The sequence below is a fragment of the Anticarsia gemmatalis genome, chromosome 28 (genome assembly GCF_050436995.1).
Source record: "Anticarsia gemmatalis isolate Benzon Research Colony breed Stoneville strain chromosome 28, ilAntGemm2 primary, whole genome shotgun sequence".
Taxonomy (NCBI): domain Eukaryota; kingdom Metazoa; phylum Arthropoda; class Insecta; order Lepidoptera; family Erebidae; genus Anticarsia; species Anticarsia gemmatalis.
The window spans coordinates 3,759,960-3,778,707 of record NC_134772.1 but is presented as its reverse complement, the minus strand read 5'-3'; the positions used below and the strand labels follow the sequence as shown (position 1 = coordinate 3,778,707).

The window sequence follows — 18,748 nt, the reverse complement described above, 5'->3', positions numbered from 1 at the left end:
TCGAAATTAAGTAAGTCTCATAGGTACTCATTCATTTTACTCACGAGGCCCAAGATACGAACATACGCTTACCTTACTAGTATTCAAGGATCTGAATTTATGTTAACTAGGTTTAACAAACTTGTAAAAACTCTGTGATTTCAATTCAATTTTTTATCGTCACTGGTGACTTTATTCTACGAATCAATAAGAAAATGTTGAGAAACAATATTATTTTAAAGAGCTCACAAGACAAAACGACCAGAGCTTTAGTCTCTCTTCACAACAAAATAAATAAAATGTTGAGCCTTCTTTAAATGAAATTATTTCATAAAAAACCTGCTTAATAATTCAACTTCAAAACAAATGAACTGTATAGCTTTACTAAGTTCACAATTCGCACGAAAAAATACATCATCGTGTTATGGCTATAAATGCATTATTTCTAGGAATATTGTATTTTTGCATATAAAGAATAAATAAAATTATATTTGTTATAATAGAAATTAAAAAAACAATAGTATAAAGGTATTAATTATGCACGAATATTGAAATCGACTATTGAAATCGTCTCTGTGGTTTTTGGCTACGCCTGCTCTATGTTGTCATTGCACACCGCCAGTCGCAACCATAAACAAAATAAAGTCTTTCTGAAGTTTGATTGTGAACATGGCGGTCGGTAAAAATAAAGGCCTATCGAAGGGCGGTAAAAAGGGTGTTAAGAAGAAGATGTAAGTCTACAATAAACCTCAAATCTTTTAGAAGACGTTATAAGCTTTCGATAAAATCTATTTACGAAGTTGTGAAAATTGTGATGTCGCGAATATTTTCGGATAGAAGACTCATGTCTCGTGTCAGTATGTTTTCGGCAACTACTCAGGTTTTATTAGTGAATTGCTTGTTCAAGTGTTTAAATATGGTAAATTGGTGTGCAATAGATGATGTCGAATTGTTCTGTGTGTAATTATTGTGAGGTGTGGTAAGTTTTTTGGTTATAAAGTTGAGGTTATGCTAAATTGTTATTTTCTTTCAGTGTGGATCCTTTCACCCGTAAAGACTGGTACGATGTCAAGGCACCGTCTATGTTCACCAAGAGACAAGTGGGCACCACCCTTGTCAACCGTACTCAGGTATGTAAACTATTTTCTAACCTAACCTATGACTTTTTGTGGACACACCTGATGCCAAGGTACTACCGGTCTCCTAAACACTAGATTTTGTTAATTAGCCTGTAAAACTACTAAGTTGGTTTAGGAGGTTCCAATACAAACCCTCCACATTAATAAATAAATGCCACATGCCAGCATAATTTTGAGATACAAACTATTTATTGTATCTTTTCTAAATTGTTGATATAACCTTGAAATCTGCTAGCATTCATTCAGCAGCATAGTTATTGTAATCATTTTAGCACTGAAAGATCTAGTGCGAAATAAATTACTTTGTGATTTAGACTTAGAACCGTCTTAGTCAGCATGTGGTCTTTTTATAAGAATACGAAAAAGTTTTAAAACTACCCCCCATGCAGCAACATGCATGCTAAATAATAATATTATGAATTAATAGGGTATGTTAACCTGATAACAAAACTGTTCAACATACTCGAGTCATTTTTGGTGACCAGAGTACCATCAAGTATCTTGTGAGTTCACAAACAGTCTAGAATACTACACAATGGCTGTCTTACTAAAAATACAGGCTTAGCATAAAAAAGTCTGCTTCATCTCTCACAAGAAAGTTTACAACAATCTGGGAGTGTGAGAGACTACAGCTAAGGTACCTAGTATTATTAGTAAAATAGGTAAAGTCAAATGCTGAAACATAATCCAATTTTAAATGACACTCGAAAGTATTTCTGTTACTACAAAGTCTGGACCACAGACAGACAGCTTTTAACATTATTATAGACTGAAATCAACTTGGAAGCACATTATATTGTAGTAATAATAATGAGCTTTAAAAACCTTCTTTCTATGTTGATACTAGTCTATTATTACAGTCCTATGTGACTAAAACGCCATGATACTTAAGAGTTATTTAAAATTGAAGGATGTTATTGCATTTGCTCATTAAATTTACAATGATGATCCACCTAGCTCGCAATGATAAATATCTGATGAAAACTCTTGTTCCCTTTTGATTTATTGCTGAAAATACCACAAACAATATCAAATAATCGTATTTATTACGACAAATGTGCTGAATTGTACTATTTTTCGTTCAAGGGTACCAAAATTGCATCTGAAGGACTGAAGGGCCGCGTGTTTGAAGTGTCGCTGGCCGATCTTCAAGCTGATACTGATGCGGAAAGGTATGAACAGACATTTTCAATAACTATGGATTAGCTACTTGGCCATAGTTCTTCTTTAATGACAAAAATTGGTGAGAACATAACAGGACTATTTTGTTGAGTACACATAATAAGAAGCAGTTTTATAACTATGTGACTATCAGATAATATATTTGTTGATTAGGGTCTAATAAAATGTATGTTTTATGCCTTGAGGATAAGTGGCTGATAACCTATCCCATAGATATAGTCCTAGCAAAATTATAGAATCATCTGTCAATATTTTATTTAATAAAAATATTTTTCAAAGTAGTGAATTTAAGTTCTTTTTTATTTACTGCAGTCCAGCTATATGAAGGTACACCACATGGTCTTCATATCGTTACAGTCTGCAGATATAATATGCTACCGCACTGAATCGTCCCTGTGTTACACACACTTGGGCACCTTGTGTCGTTGCTACAAGCGCATTATAATGACGCTCTAAATCTAATTTATCGTAGTTTGAAAAGAGACGAAGTACTAGTTTTTACAGTCCCTAGCTTCTGCTCACAACTTTGTCAGAATAGTTCCTTAGGTAAAAGTATGCTAAAATAGGTTATAATCTAGGTTCTCATAAAATACTGAGTAGATCAAAAAATCATTAAGATTTTATAAGTAGTCGGTATGACGGTAAAGTCGCCGGCTGAAGCTTAGAGTATATCTTCAAATATTTATTACTACAAAACTGAAAATTTTCATCACATATTAGTATTATGTGTACCAACTGCGATAATTTCAAAACTGACTCCTATTCTCTTACTAATAATGTATACATTGTTATACAGGTCTTTCCGCAAGTTCCGCCTGATCGCCGAGGACGTTCAGGGCCGCAATGTGCTCTGCAACTTCCACGGAATGGACCTCACCACTGACAAGCTCAGGTTTGTATTGTTTAATATAACCACTATGCCCAAAACTGTAGGCTAAGTTTACCCACGTTTCGCCGTTTAATAATGTTTCATGTACCTGTTGCCATTTACTGGACATGTTATGGTACTCTGAGCATCTGAAAGCTCAATTTCGCTTAACATGGCCTGGTATATAGCAGTCTACTCATTACTACAGTGTTCGAAACTAAAATATATAAAAAAATACTTAAATATGTATGCTGATAGAAATACAAATGTTTTAGTGCACTGAATTTAGCTTTTAAAAAATGTGTTAAATCCGCCGATCTATGGTTCTATATAGTGTATGATTTCTGTTTTCCTGAAATAGTTTTCCTTATTTACTGCAGTCCAGCTATATGAAGGTATACCACATGGTCTTCATATCGTTACAGTCTGCAGATATCATATGCTACCGCACTGAATCGTCCCTGTGTTTCACGCACTTGGGCACCTTGTGTCGTTGCTACATTCGAATTATAATCGTATGGTTAGTAGTCAAACCGAAAGTATTTGACTAAAATTAAGGACTGTTATCCTAAAACAACCGTGCCCCACATTTTACGTGCCTTCCGAAGCACAAGCCGCTCAGCCTAAATACCTCTGGGACCAATGAAAAAAATCGCGGGGAAATACGCGCTAAAGTTGCTTAACTTAACTTTTCCTCTAGTTTTTCTTCAACAGAGATTTAGCAAAGGATTGCGTCTATCCTTTCGCTCACGGCTCTATCCGGTATCACTTGATTTTATTGTTGAACATGCAGCAGCTTGTAGCTGCACGCACAAAGTTATTCGGCGTACTATAATTGTTTATTGTCTACAGATGGATGGTCAAGAAATGGCAGACCCTGGTTGAAGCTAACATCGACGTGAAGACCACGGACGGCTACTTGCTGCGTGTGTTCTGCATCGGGTTCACTAACAAGGACACGCTCAGTCAGCGCAAGACTTGCTATGCCCAGCACACCCAGGTATTTACCACTGAACTCCATTATATACTGCAGATTTGAGTATTTTAGTATATTGTTTTGAAGAAAGCGCGATTAGTGCAGTTGGAATAGCAATGATGATTATAATTATATTGGTCTGTCTGATAAAATATAGAGCAATAATGGAAAAATAAACATTAGGGTTATACAATAATAATAGTCATGGTCATTTTTCTTTATACTAAAACTGACTATACAGTTGATATAAAAGTCATGTGGCAGCTACTTAGCTGTTAATGAGTTCTGAATTAGCTACTCCATATATATGAATGCAATTAACTCAGTAATTTTAGAAATGTAAAAAGAATAATGATTAACAATTTATTATTATTTGTTGATGAACTAATTGGTATTTAATTTGTATTACTGTCTATCTTTATTCTCTAGTTTGAACAGGTATGAGTTGAAAATATAGTTAAGTAGTTTTGGGAACTCAAGGAATCTACATACATAATGTTTATGATATTGTTATATAATAATTATCGCAGTCAGCGATACAAGGCGCTCGTAGGCGTGTTATTAGCGCTTTGTATTGGCTCACGCCGCTGCGTACATTAACTCGCAATGTCTCGATCGCGGCTCTCGGGCAGACCGTTGGCTGTTCGTTGACATGCTACATTCCCAACACCCACACAATAAATTATTATACAAGACAGCTTTATATTTAGAGGTCTAATTAATCTTAGAGCCCGAATTATTAGACCTAACTAATTGATTTTCGAGGCGGAATTTCAATGAAGTTTTGTTGGGTAAAAAAAGTAATCATTGCATACTTTGTTTTTTATTTAGTTAGTTTACTGGTAATTATTTGATACTCAGTTTTTCTGGGTTGGAGTTCTTAGTTAAACCTTCTGATTGGTGCAGACTTGAATCTTCTGATTTTGTCTTACAATTAATTAGCTGCAACACTCAAGCATTCAAACAATCAACAAACATCTACGATAAAACGTATAGTTAGCTAGTAAAAACTTAGCAGGCACCAAATGTTATACATTTCTATTATACCATTCTAACCTAACTCCTCGTCTCTAGGTCCGCGCCATCAGAAAGAAGATGTGCGAGATCATCACTCGCGACGTGACCAACTCTGAACTGCGCGAGGTGGTGAACAAGCTGATCCCTGACTCCATCGCCAAGGACATCGAGAAGGCGTGCCACGGCATCTACCCGCTCAGAGATGTCTGCATTAGGAAGGTTAGTTGTCTACGCTAACACGAAATAAGTCATTGTTTATGTTCAATAGGACCAGAGAGTCTTGAGTAATTTAGTGACTGAAATACCCCTTAGTGATAGACAACATGAAACAATATTGTGTAATGTTTACATTAGCAAATAGTTTTCACAGATACGTTTGTCTATTACTTGGTATTCGAATAAAAGACTAACTAGCTTAGTACAAACTAGGCATTATTTAGGTAACTTAGTTTTTCTATGGTCCTATTGAACTTTATTTATGTTTGGTATTTGATACAGGCTTACGTCAAGAATGTCCTTTTCTTTTCTACAATGATGACACACCTAGCTCGCAATGAAACAAATCTGATGAAAAATTTGTTCCCTTTTGATATTCTTCTGAAGCACAATACCCCCTAATAACATCTCAATTTCACCCCCAATTACCCCCATACTTATAAATAACTTGTTCTACCAGGTAAAGGTACTGAAGAGGCCGCGTTTCGAGATCTCCAAGCTGATGGAACTGCACGGAGAAGGCGGCAGTGGCAAGAGGGGCGAGGCCGGCGACAAGTCGGAGCGCCCTGAGGGCTACGAACCTCCCGTACAAGAGAGCGTTTAAGTTTAATATACCTTAAAAAATCTGATATTGCGTTTTATTTTGTAGGGACGGGGGCTTATTTATATAGTCACTCTATCATTCTGAATTTTATCCAGGATTTAGCTGACGACAGATCAGAGTGCTGAACGCAGAGCAAGTGATCTTTATAGAGTCCACATACGAAAATCAGCGACCAGCCGATACATGTACCTGCTACAAGACGCTGACATGTATCGATAGGTTGGTTACTTGTGTGTAGACTTCATAATGCGCTTTCTATTACGATAGAGTTACTGTGTGTAAAGTTAAATGCCCTGTTCTGCTTTTTCTTGAACATTTCAGAGTTATGTTCCTGTAGTATTTTCTTCTTGAAATGGTAAGCATTGTTTTTTATTTTACAGCGAAACGATCAATTGCAACTGTTTTTAAAAAGAGCGACCTTGCGAGTTACCTGCTGTTCCTTATCAAAAGTTTTTACGATGTTTAGAATTATATTATTCTTTTATTACAATTGCAAATGATCTTTTCCTATGTTTTGGTTAATTATTTTCTAATTACAATGATGACACACCTAGCTCGCAATGAAACAAATCTGATGAAAAATTTGTTCCCTTTTGATATTCTTCTGAAAATTACTTACAAACTCTTTACGTACATATTTCTTTTGACTATACAGCAAACTAATTAGTTTTTATTTTACAGGTTACAACTGGAGGGGAACATCAGATTTATGAAGACAAGTAATAAATTAAGAACTTAAAAAATAAATGGTTTAAAATTTCATTTATACTGTTTTATTTTGTAATTATCTTGCTATATGTCCTTCGCGGCTTCGCTCGCTTTTGTTGGAGTACCTATTACCCAAAATACATCCATAAAATCACGCCTTTTTCTTGTAAGGGTCAGCAGAAGCTAGAGAACGCCACTTGGTATGATCCTTACAAACTTCTATAAATTGCTTCGTTCACATCCATACACCTTGTCATACAGGACCTCCGGTTACAATTACTACTGACCTTTTTGCAAGACATCACTGATACGAGCTGTGTATGTCTCTGGGGGTCCCCTGGCATTTCCATTTACATCTCCACGGGGTAATTTAGTATACCCATTAAATAAAACTCATTATAAATCTTAATCAAACTTTATTTCCTTACAACTACGTATAAAGTACAAAATGCGATGGACGGACTTAACTAAGTCTAACACTATTCAGTAAATCAGTACAAAGCGTAAATACAGGACAATAATAGAATACATTATTTTATAATACTTAAGCCACTAGTCTACTTGATTGTCAATTCCTAAGAAAACGTTAAAGACATACAAATTCGTGCAATAAGTAGGCACTACTATAAGGCACTGAGTGATGATAATACTTTTCATTTTTGATATGGCGTTATTTATATAACAAACTACTATACTCGTGTTATTACAAACGTGCAAACTACGTCATGTCATTTTATTAAAAAAGAACGACCTATCGCAGTTTCTTCAGTCATCATAATAAGCTGCTATAGTTAAAGTTGGGTAATCTTATGAGAAGAGCTATCAAGAAACTCATGGCCGCTCTTTTCAATCGCCAAAAGGTTTACAATGTGGTTGATACAATAATTGATCATGCGAGGAGATGCCAACAATCAGCGATATAGACTTAAATGTCGATTACGTGGTAAGGAAAACGAATATAGCTAAGATTATATTAGTCTGATCATGCCGCATGTTGGCAGCATCTACTAACATGCGATGTTTATCCACCCTCACTTAAAGTTTACCATTTAAAATAGTAAGGACCAAGTGAGGGTAGGCGTAGAAACTCGCGCCACAAGGAGACGACGCTTAGCAGCCACATCAGTCAGTCCGTGACCTGAGTAACTCAATTAAAACGTCGGACAACAAAATTAAATAAGGTACTGTAACCTTTGAAATTCTTATTACGTTCAAGACCCGTTTAGCAATTTACTATTTTATTAGGTTGTTCGGAAAGACATTTCGTGTTTTTGTGTTGAATTTATAAAATTCAACATAACCGATTGAAAGGCCTATTATCTTCGAAGCTCGAAACTGTCTTTCATTTCCAAAAAAAAACCTAAGTTACTTTCCGGTACGTCATGTATATCGGAGTCTCTCGCTCACTACACATTGTCACATTTCTATGATTATTTTGATTATGACGTAGTAAGCACGTTTGTTATGGCCCGAATACTTATAAAATATTCATGGAACAAATTTTATGCTTTCAAACAGTAATAATTTATTCATAACCTGTTCAGTATTTTAAGCGCTTTACTACTCCTGAATAAGTATCAAATAGCTTATCAAATGAAATTTTGACTTGCTTTCAATTGTCACTTTATCTAGGCGCCCAGTTGTGCTCACCAGTCGGTAAACTATCTGTAGGTTAAGCAAACCTTAGCGCGGTTATTCCATAGACCGCATAGTGGTATTTGAACTGGACGTCTCCATGCTTCGGAGGGCACGTAAAACGTCCTGGTTGTTGTCAATTAAGATAACAGTCGTTAAGCCATGTCAGAAGCCTTTCGGGCGGGTTGAACAACTTTGACACTAGGTTGACCACTAACCATACGACATAACAAAAGTGTTAGATAACCTATCTGATTGATAAAATGACAGCCAATGTATGAAAACAACTATCAAAATGCCTTTGTTAAACTATCTGATAATTATCTACAAGTAGTAGTCGCGCATAAGTCAATTTAAAAGAGAAATCGTGGACATTCGACAATTAAGTCTTAAATAATAGTTTATAGTCAAAAATACGTACAAAATACACAATCTACACACATCGTGAGTTATACAATTTCAATCACTACGTATATTATTTACAATTAGTAATTAACAATTTTTGGACGAAATATGGTTTACGAAGGAATATTTTTATTTTAAATTGGTATAAGGCTCTGTAGAATGATTAACTATAGCAGCGTTTCTTGCAGGTCTCTTTCAGTGAGCTCGTGAGGTACCCAAATATCGAGCTTTTTCGTGTAGAGAAAAGATTTTATTACAAGTTCATACATACTATAATGCGAAAAGACTTTCCCCGACCTAATATTTTGGAAATTACCTGCGTTACAAAACTTTTCGCTCGCGAATCGAACTCGCTTTTGGCCGGTTTTCTTGTTATTTTGAGGTCCTTAAAATTAAAATTGTGCTTTTGAGATTGTCCGGGGACTAGAAAAGATTAAGAAACGCTGTCACAGTATATTCCTAGCTCTATTGCTCTGATGATAAGCGGAAATTTCAATTTTATTATTAACAAATTCTACTTAATTAATAAAATTGTTAGTTATTAAAATTAACATTGTAATAATATGAGATTCTATTATAAAATATTTAACTTATATTTAACGATATTAAAAGGACGGAAAATCTATAACAAATAAGGGCTTAATTTTAAATTAATATTCTTGATTTTAATATGTATACTATAAAAACAATAGGTACCTACAGCTAATTTTTCATTCATCAAATAAATTTCTTTCGAGAACACAATTAGATGATGTCATTTTTGTAAAAACTACAAAATTCATTCACTTTCACTATTACTATAAATGCAAAAACAACTCAGTCTGTTTATTATACTCATTACTGCGAAACGGCTACACCTATTGAGGTGGTTTCAGTGTAATAGCTAACATTGGAAAAGAATTTAGTCAACACTTCTTGCAAAAATATCCTCACGAAAAAAAAAATTTTTTACAGTATACATATTAAAATCAAATCAATTTAGTAAAAAAACTTACTAAATCATATAAGTTAAGCCGCGTGGACTTAAAAATCGACTTGTAACACAACTACGGTGGTCTTACATTGAGATTTTGGCCGTAATTTATATTTTGGCATTTTCCAAAACATTGGGCCTCATTTTACACCCCTTATGTGAATACAACACACCCCCTAAATTTTTGTGGGAATCGAACCCACGACTGCTCAAATTGTGATAGTGACGAGGCGACCATTTTAACCATTACATATATACCATACATAAATGCAATTTTTAAACAGAATCTATTAACGCACAGCCCAAACCACTGGACGGATCGGACTGAAATTTGATATGCAGGTAGATGTTATGACGTAGGTATCCGATAAAAAAGGATCTTTTTCCAATTCCACCCCCAAAGGGGATAGAATAGTGGATGTAAATTTGTAAGAAAATTCTGTCCTAAGTCACGAACCACGCGGTCGAAGTCACGGTCAAAAGTTAGTTTTATTATATAATGTTAATTAACAACGCGAAAGTTTTAAAAGTTCTTTTGTCTGTTATAAGTATAATATTCACTCATTTTTTATTGTATTATTCACTTATTTACTTTTAAACTGGTGTCTCAAGACTGTCAGGTTGCGGGGGGGCGAGGGGCAGGGCCTCTTCAGCCTCATATCAGATCTGCGAAGCCGGCATTGTAGACACCGTGCTGTGAGGGGTCGTGGGCCGGGATCCCGCTAGGGATGCGTTTAGAGACGCCATTGTACCCATCTGTGGAAGAAAACACCGGTTTTTAAACGATCTGCGGGTCAAGGATACCTTGGCGCGGTTATTTTATAGATGGGTGACCGCATAGTGGTATTTGAACTGGGCGTCTCCGTGCTTCGGAGAGTTAACGTTAGCGTAAAAAGTCGGTCCCAGTTGTTGTTAATTGATAATAATTAACAATATAACAGCTAGAGAAATATTCTAATTTACATTTTAAAAAAAACCAACAGCAGTTAGTTTCTTCTTCTTTTTAAAGACAAGTCTCGCACTAAGAATTACTCTTGTGCCGGGAGGACTTTTACAAACATACAAACAACGGACACAAAGTACAACCAGACCAGAAACAATTATTTGTGGATCGCACAAATAAATTGTCCCGAGTGGGAATCGAACCCACGACGCAATAGTCGTGGCGTGGCGACCTAAACCACTGCGGCACGGAGGCAGTCTGAGTTTGAGCTGGGAATCGAACCCGAGACCTTGCGGTAAGCAGACTCTTTATCTTAGGGGTGGGGGTACCAGTTAATGCCTGGCTGACACTTCGACCATTCCTGATCCTTTGTGTATAAAAAAAAGCATACTCTTTAAAATACTACAAAAAAAATGTTCACTCACCCTCAAATGCGCCAAATCCTCTAACTTAGTAAGATCAGCTAGCTCCAGATACAGGCTATACACCAGTACCCACCCGTAGCACCCCACCACACAGAACACGATCCAGCAAAGACACACTAACACGTTGTACGAGAATATCATGTCGTTCACGATGGAGGCAAAGATGAAAGCGACTAGACGGAATAATATGAACACGCCGAAGGAATATAGCCAGGGGACTACGCGTTTCTCGTATTCCTGTTGAGAAAATACATTTGGTTAGACATATTTTTTTATTCTATTTTTAGGAAAACCAGAAGTGGAAGCAAATAAAAGAAAATACTTATCACATAGAACAGTTTTACTATAAGTCACAATCTTTAGCGAATTAACAAGCTCTTTACACATACAAACTGAATCACTTCAGAAATCAATTACAGACAAATGAATAGTGAGAAAATACAGCGTGACCATTCAAACGGGCAGAGTTACCCCTTAGCTAGTGAATCCTATGGAAAAGAGAGCTCAGAATGAGCTCGCAGCCCTTTTAAGGACTCGGGTCAGGTGACCAACGTCACATTTCTTTTACTTCCTCTAATACATAATAATATGGTATTTCTTTTTCTTCCTCTAACACTATATAAAAAGGCAAATCCCGCACTAACCGCCAGTTTCTGAGGTACATTTACCGAAGGGGTCCCCAACCTTTTCTTAGTCCGGGACCACTTTCATATTATTCTTGCTAGCAGGGACCACTTCGTAAATATATTAAAAATAAAGTGTAATAATCATCTTGAAAATGTTTAATTTTAAAATCATGCGCGGACCATGTTTTGACTTCCACGGACCACTAGTGGTCCGCGAACTGGTTGGCAACCATTGATTTAGCGGTAGTTTATCGACCGTTAAATGTGCCTCAGAAACTGGGTATAAGAATTGCTCTTGTGTCGCGGGGACTTTTACAAACATACAAACAACGGACACAAAGCACAATCAGACCCGAAACAATTATTTGTGGTTCGCACAAATAATTGTTCCGCGTGGGAATCGAACCTACGACCTCCCGACACCAACCGTCTGGTTGTACTTTGTGTCCGTTGTTTGTATGTTTGTAAAAGTCACCGCGACACAAGAGCAATGCTTAGTGCGGGAGATGTTTTTAAAAAAAAATAGAAAAAATAGATTTAAGGAGTTCTAGGAAGTTTGTACTATCATTATCTTGGCCGGCGCGGTGGACTCAAGCCCTAACCCCTCCCTCATTCCGGGAGGGGTTGCTTGCCCAGCGACGTGACAGGTTTTAAAAGCAGTTAGCAAAATTTTCGACTTTAGAAGTGAGTATATAAATAAGAAAAAGTGCATGAGTAATGTTTTAGTGTACAAATAATTAGCCAATTATAAATACCTTGTTCTTAGCTTGCGCTACTAACTACAGGATGTGAGCATGAATGATGAATGAATGTGGATTAGTGAATGAGTTAGTGAACAGAATAGGAATGACTATAATAATATTATACCTAGTAGAAAAATATTCAGTAGATGTTTGCAAAAAGCTTGACAATTCTTTTTAAATAATAATCAAAATAATTTAAATCTTTAGCATTTCTACATGGGAATAAATTATCACATGTTTTTTCGATTTTTACTTGGAATGTAAGGCAGATTTTATAATAAAAGAGCTATATAAGTATAAAAATATTATTTTTGCAAAAGCCCTGATTATTTTTAGATTACATTGTAAGTCCATAACAGATTAATATTTAATAAGTGTTACTTGTGATACCCAATGAAGTGATGAGCTTACTAAAATAATAATACATAATATAGCAATATAATTACCTTTCTCAATGCATTAATGAGTATAATACTTGTCACTAGTACCACCATAGAACCGAGCCATGAAAACAGCGAGAATATTATCAAAACGTTGCGCACTGAAAAATAAAAAAAACATTATTTTAAAGGCGCTTCTAAACGGGCCATATTTTCCTGCAATATGTGGCTGCAACATAGTGGCCGGACATATTGCGAGCAACTCCAGCCATACTACGCAATATTGCAGCAATGTCTTAGACATATAGCCACACATTTTTGATATTGCAGTGAATGGCCGATATTGTTTTGATAGGTTGCCGGACGATCGCTGAGCTACCGATTTTACTGCAATGTTGCCCGGCCAGTTTTATTGTTGTTTCAGTCGCTCACTCTTGTTATGATATAGTGCATCCTTTTCTACGCGATTTATATTTATTTTATAGGTAATTTATTATTCAATTTTTTATCAAGCATTAATTCTTGACATAAATTGTCTAATGTTTTACGCCTATTGGCGTAAGGTCGAATCCACTGTCTCTGCTTTTTCCTTTTTGATTTTTCTCCTAAAACGATATAGGCTGCTGCGACGAGTGTCGCAGCAGCCTATATACCTACATGGAAGATTTCGTCGCCTATTTAATTAAGGTCGAATCCACTGTCTCTGCTTTTTCCTTTTTGATTTTTCTTGTAAAACAATATAGGCTGCTGCGACGAGTGTGATTTCGTCAGCCATTATTGCCGGTTTGTGTGGCCCGTTTAGGAGTCTGCATCATGCTCCATACTTTTGACAGACATATTGCAACACATGGCTCGGCCATAGATTGCTCGGCCATCGTTGCAATAAAATATTTTTGTGATGGCCGAGCAATAAGTTGCCAATAGTGCAGCCACATATTGCAGGAAAATATGGCCCTTTTAGAAGCGCCTTAAATTAAATTATCATAAATATTGATGGTACATTTTAAGGACTTTATCATAATCTGTGTAATGTCATTATGACAACGATATTTTTTTTTAAATTTTCTTTTTATACTAGACCGCCTGTTTTACCCGAAGACGTAAGTAGATGTGGAAACTGAGATGCTTACATGCATTGCCATACAACAGCATATTGCCATACATAAGTCCAAATCACGAAATTCTGAGCTACTATTGAAAGTATTGAGTATGCGTCAGTCTGTCAATTCATACAGAAGTCAAAATAATGTTATTTTTAAATCACAATAGTAGCCACACAACTTAAGATATACGTATTTCGTATTTCATTAGTATATTGATCATACCTGGAGCACTGCCTACGTAGACAAACTGGTAGCTGATGACGTAGTAACCGGTGTGAGTGAACCCTGGCGTCGCCATGTACAGACAGTATAAGTCGAAGATGCTTTGTGCAAATGTGAAGAGAGAGATGAACTGGAAATAAAGATGATAATATTATGTTTTGTTAGTCATATTGGACTGACACATATAATGTGTACATTATAATAGTTAAGACTACAAATTTTACAATAGTATTCAGGAACTTCAATGAGATGTAAAGTTTCACGGCCTTATAAAACGGGTTAATATGACAACCAGATATTAAGGAGTGAAAATGCTGTTGATCATTATTATTAACAATTTTCTGTAATTTTGGAAATGTAAATGTATATTTTTCTAGCTACTTTACTAGTTCTTGACAGGTCTGCTCAACCATTGTCTCCTGATTTTAAACAAGTCTACCATGTATACCACTTACATCAGTATGTACTTTAACCGGCAGTATCTGTAAATAGCTATTTATTAGACTGTGGTTGTTACAATCCTATTAAATAATAATTATTTCCTAATTATTGCTACTTACTAATGAAAAGAATCCAGTGAGCAGAGATCCTCTCTGTAGATCCAAGAAGAATGCATCATGAAGTATAGGCTTCTGATACCACGGCACACGAAGTGAACGCACCGATTTTGATGATCGGAGGTTAGTAGATGACCTGATATTTATAACAAAATAAATAATTTTTTAAACATTAAAATTGGTCAGAAGGGTTGACATCAGGTAGTAAAAAATCTGCTATATCTTTTTACAGTTTGCTTGTGAGAACTAAACCATGGTGTGCAGAAGCTATTTAACAAGACAAAGAATGATTTTGGGATCAGTACCTATTGTGATGCAGCAAGACTTTGATGTGTCATGGTCTATGAGCATATTATAATAAGACAAATACCCTAGATCAGAGATTCCAATAGTAAAATAAAGAGTGTGCAATAACTTTGGCTCTGTTTAGTAAAAAGATCAACGCTTAACAAGTATTTTGAATATAATAAATGCACCATAGAGTAAAAGCTTATCAAAATGTCCAAACATATTCAATCATGTCCACAATTTCTTATTGGAAACTTTGATGTTATTTAACAGGACCTAATATTTCTAAATTAGGTCACAAGTTTATGAACTGTGATAAGGAATAGACCAGACTTATTATTAGAAGCTAAGAAGTAAATTAATAAGTAATTAAGAGATGTTTGTGTTTCATAGTTTCATTACTAAGAGCATTAAAAACATTCCGATTATACAATGAAAGGAATATAGATATGAAAGGCATTTCATAAACATTTTACGTTTTATTGACCGGTGACCAATGACCTGTAGAATGCTTATTTTTTAATGTATGTAATCAAATATGTCGCACAGGTAACTGGTCTTAATGCCTAATAAAGGTAAATATAGTATTGTTTACTTACTTTCCCGTATAGTGTGAATACACTGACGGTGTAGATCGATAAGTAGAAGGAGTTTTGCGTCCGTACATGTTTATTTTTCGTAACGAATCGGTAAGTCAACGCCCTATCTTATTTCGTATTCAGGCACTTATTTCACAACAATATCTGTATATAATACATTACTAGCGTAATAATTAACAACTATAAATCACATTTATGCAGACTTGTTGGCTATTTAATTCATAAATCACTGTTTTCTTCAAAAAAGCCACGCCTGAAAATTGTTTGTTGCTACTTTGCAACTTTCCGTTGTCAATTTCAACAGGTATGCAACCAAATTAAAGATGACTCATGTTTCAAATATGTGGCGACAACATCATTCTGTTTTAGGGTGATGGAAAGAGAAAGAAGATAAATCTCGATATATTAAAACTAATCGAGTTGCACATAAGAGTGTTTACGAAGATAGTTTTGACACTTAACAAGTTTCGTTAACGAAGCGTTTTTGTGGTCTTTTATTAAAGAAGAATTATTTAGATCAGCGTCTAAATAAAGAAAACTCATTGCAAAGATAAGAAATTAAAAACTTACTTTCCATAAAAAATTGGAAGAATGACATATGTCTGGTAAAGTAAATCAAAATTTTATGTATTTTTATTTCTTGAAGCTAAATATTTCTATAAACTTAAAATTATGAGTGAGATAAGTCCAGACTCCACCTCCAGTTCTAAAGAAGATAAATTAGGGTCGAAAAGTAATTTCAGAACTAATTGCGGTATATGTTGTAAGTACACCTACATCCATTCATTTCTTATTTTGCTATTATTTTTTTATTCTTACTTTGCTTGTATATGCTATTTTCGTTGCAGGTATTTGCCACGTCCCTCCTGTTCACTCAAGAACATACTACGGTCATGTGTTTTGTACGGATTGTTTTTACAAATACATCTTCAATGCAAGCAGAACGAGTTTCACAGCACCCCTTCCCAATAAGGACATCACTGATGATGAGAACGTGATGTAAAATATAAATTTTCAGCAAATTTTTTCCCTTGTTTAGTCGTTTGAAGAAAATTTTATTTCTATCTGGAGATAAATGCGTTATGTAGTGGAAAAGTAAATAATTTATTTGTGTGTTGTTTTTGAAACAGGAAATAAATTTGTGTAATCTTATTCTTCTTTTTCTTAGCCTTAATCCAACATTCACGTCTATACAATTAAGTCTCTCATAAATGCCCCTCCTCATTGTACCTATAGTACTTCTGAATGGTCTAATGTCCCTCTTTAGGGCGCGTTCCCGACATATTTTTTGCAGTGACGACAGATTACTGTGACAGTGGCTAGTGGGGATGGCTAGATACGACAGTCGTCCAACGATAAATTAATCGTTACGACATATTGGGAACGCGCCCTGACTCTGTATTGTTGACTGAACACTGAGTAAAGAGGGACCTCCTCTTAACACACGAACAGCCCACCTCACCGTTTAGGAGCATAAAGTCAAAAGCGCGAAATGACAAATGATCGCAAATGGTCAAAAGCGCAGAATGTCAAAGGCGCAGAATGTCAAAGGCGCAGAATGTCAAAAGCGCAGAATGTCAAAGGCGCAGAATGTCAAAAGCGTACATAGTCAAAAGCGCGTAATGTCAAAGGCGCACAATGTCAAAAATCATGGGGAGTCAGACTCGCGTTACTTTATGGGCCATGAAATAAAAACATATATTCAAATCAACAAAAAAATATTAATTTTTAATCTAAACGAAATATACACAAATTTTTATTATGCATTAGTGAGACAAACGAGATTAATATGTTATATATGAAAATAGTGGTTAATATAGGTAATTAACTACTTTCCCTTATTCAAAGATACCAAACTATAGGTATGTTTAAATAAATTATGTTAATTGTACTCGTAATTAATAATTGCTGACTTTTCCTCATTACTATCTCATCTTCAATATTTTCCGGGTATTTCATAATATTAGCATAATAAAATACATCGTTTTGATAGAATGGAACGTAATCTGTTATTTCATTATAAATTATACTATTAGAGGGTAGTTTCAAAAAAGTTTGTGACTTGTCAAATGAGACAAGTTTTTTGTTTAGGAGGTGTGTTGTATTACGTGAGAAAGTATAAAGATTACAGTTATACAATATTACAAATAATATATAGTGAATCGTTATTGTAAACTAGTATAAAACATTACTGCTACACATATATTCGCAGTTTGTGATGGATGATCAAGAATTTGAGATAGTTACAAATCAGAAGGGTAACTTGGCACTACTACGTGGTGGACTCCCCATGATTTTTGACATTGTGCGCCTTTGACATTACGCGCTTTTGACTATGTACGCTTTTGACATTCTGCGCCTTTGACATTCTGCGCTTTTGACATTCTGCGCTTTTGACATTCTGCGCCTTTGACATTCTGCGCCTTTGACATTCTGCGCTTTTGACATTCTGCGCTTTTGACATTCTGCGCCTTTGACATTCTGCGCCTTTGACATTCTGCGCTTTTGACCATTTGCGATCATTTGTCATTTCGCGCTTTTGACTTTATGCTCCTAAACGCCACCTCACTGAACATAGCTTCTTACTCAATTGAACCTCTCTCCCACTGTCCCTCTTTAATAAAAGTACATCTAATCAACGCCCCTCTTTTCTCAGTATCTCTCCCTCTAATCAATACCCTTAACTTAAAACTCCCTCCGAGAATGTTTTTACTAGCTAACCAAAGCAGGTAACATTTATCTCTGCTTGGAAGGATATGGTATAGGGAGGGCCTTAGTAGTGTAGGTGTGTGTATGTGTACAATAAAATAAATAAAAGCAAGTTTAAGATAGACACCACATTTTATTCATAAATAGGCATCTCCGCAACAAACTTCGTTTTGCAAATATTCACTGTTTACAAAGATAGGACCGCACTGCCACAAACACTTAGGACAATTCAGCTGGGTTCTGGACACCTTCGAGTCTTGCATATCGACCCAGCCGCAATACGCATCGAAACCCAGACCCGAGGTAGCTGATAATTTATCCAACTCATTGAAGTTTTTCCATTTTTTCAAACGTTTTTCATTAAAATCTCTCTCGTGTAGGTATTTTGTAAGGTTTTCGATTTTTTCCGCTGCAGACACGTTACAATTTTCAAGATTTGCTGATTCTTCGA

At 35.5% G+C, this 18,748-nt stretch overlaps 2 protein-coding genes across 2 annotated transcripts; one reads left to right on the top strand and one right to left on the bottom strand.

The window, feature by feature from the left end:
* Window positions 1-551: 551 nt before the first annotated feature.
* Window positions 552-6,006, top strand: RpS3A (ribosomal protein S3A). The gene is made up of 7 exons (XM_076132553.1): window positions 552-710; window positions 1,013-1,109; window positions 2,205-2,290; window positions 3,097-3,192; window positions 4,021-4,168; window positions 5,219-5,380; window positions 5,838-6,006. Exons 1-7 carry the CDS (start codon window positions 649-651, stop codon window positions 5,979-5,981), a joined length of 795 nt encoding a protein of 264 aa, XP_075988668.1. The 5' UTR covers window positions 552-648; the 3' UTR covers window positions 5,982-6,006.
* Window positions 6,007-7,091: 1,085 nt separating this feature from the next.
* pasi2 (Protein) lies at window positions 7,092-15,884 on the bottom strand. Its single transcript, XM_076132713.1, has 6 exons — window positions 15,589-15,884; window positions 14,705-14,837; window positions 14,145-14,274; window positions 12,886-12,980; window positions 11,071-11,307; window positions 7,092-10,458 (listed from the first exon to the last, which is right to left on the bottom strand). The coding sequence occupies exons 1-6, from the start codon at window positions 15,654-15,656 to the stop codon at window positions 10,363-10,365; spliced, it is 759 nt and encodes a 252-aa protein (XP_075988828.1). The 5' UTR covers window positions 15,657-15,884; the 3' UTR covers window positions 7,092-10,362.
* Between the last annotated feature and the right edge of the window lie 2,864 nt (window positions 15,885-18,748).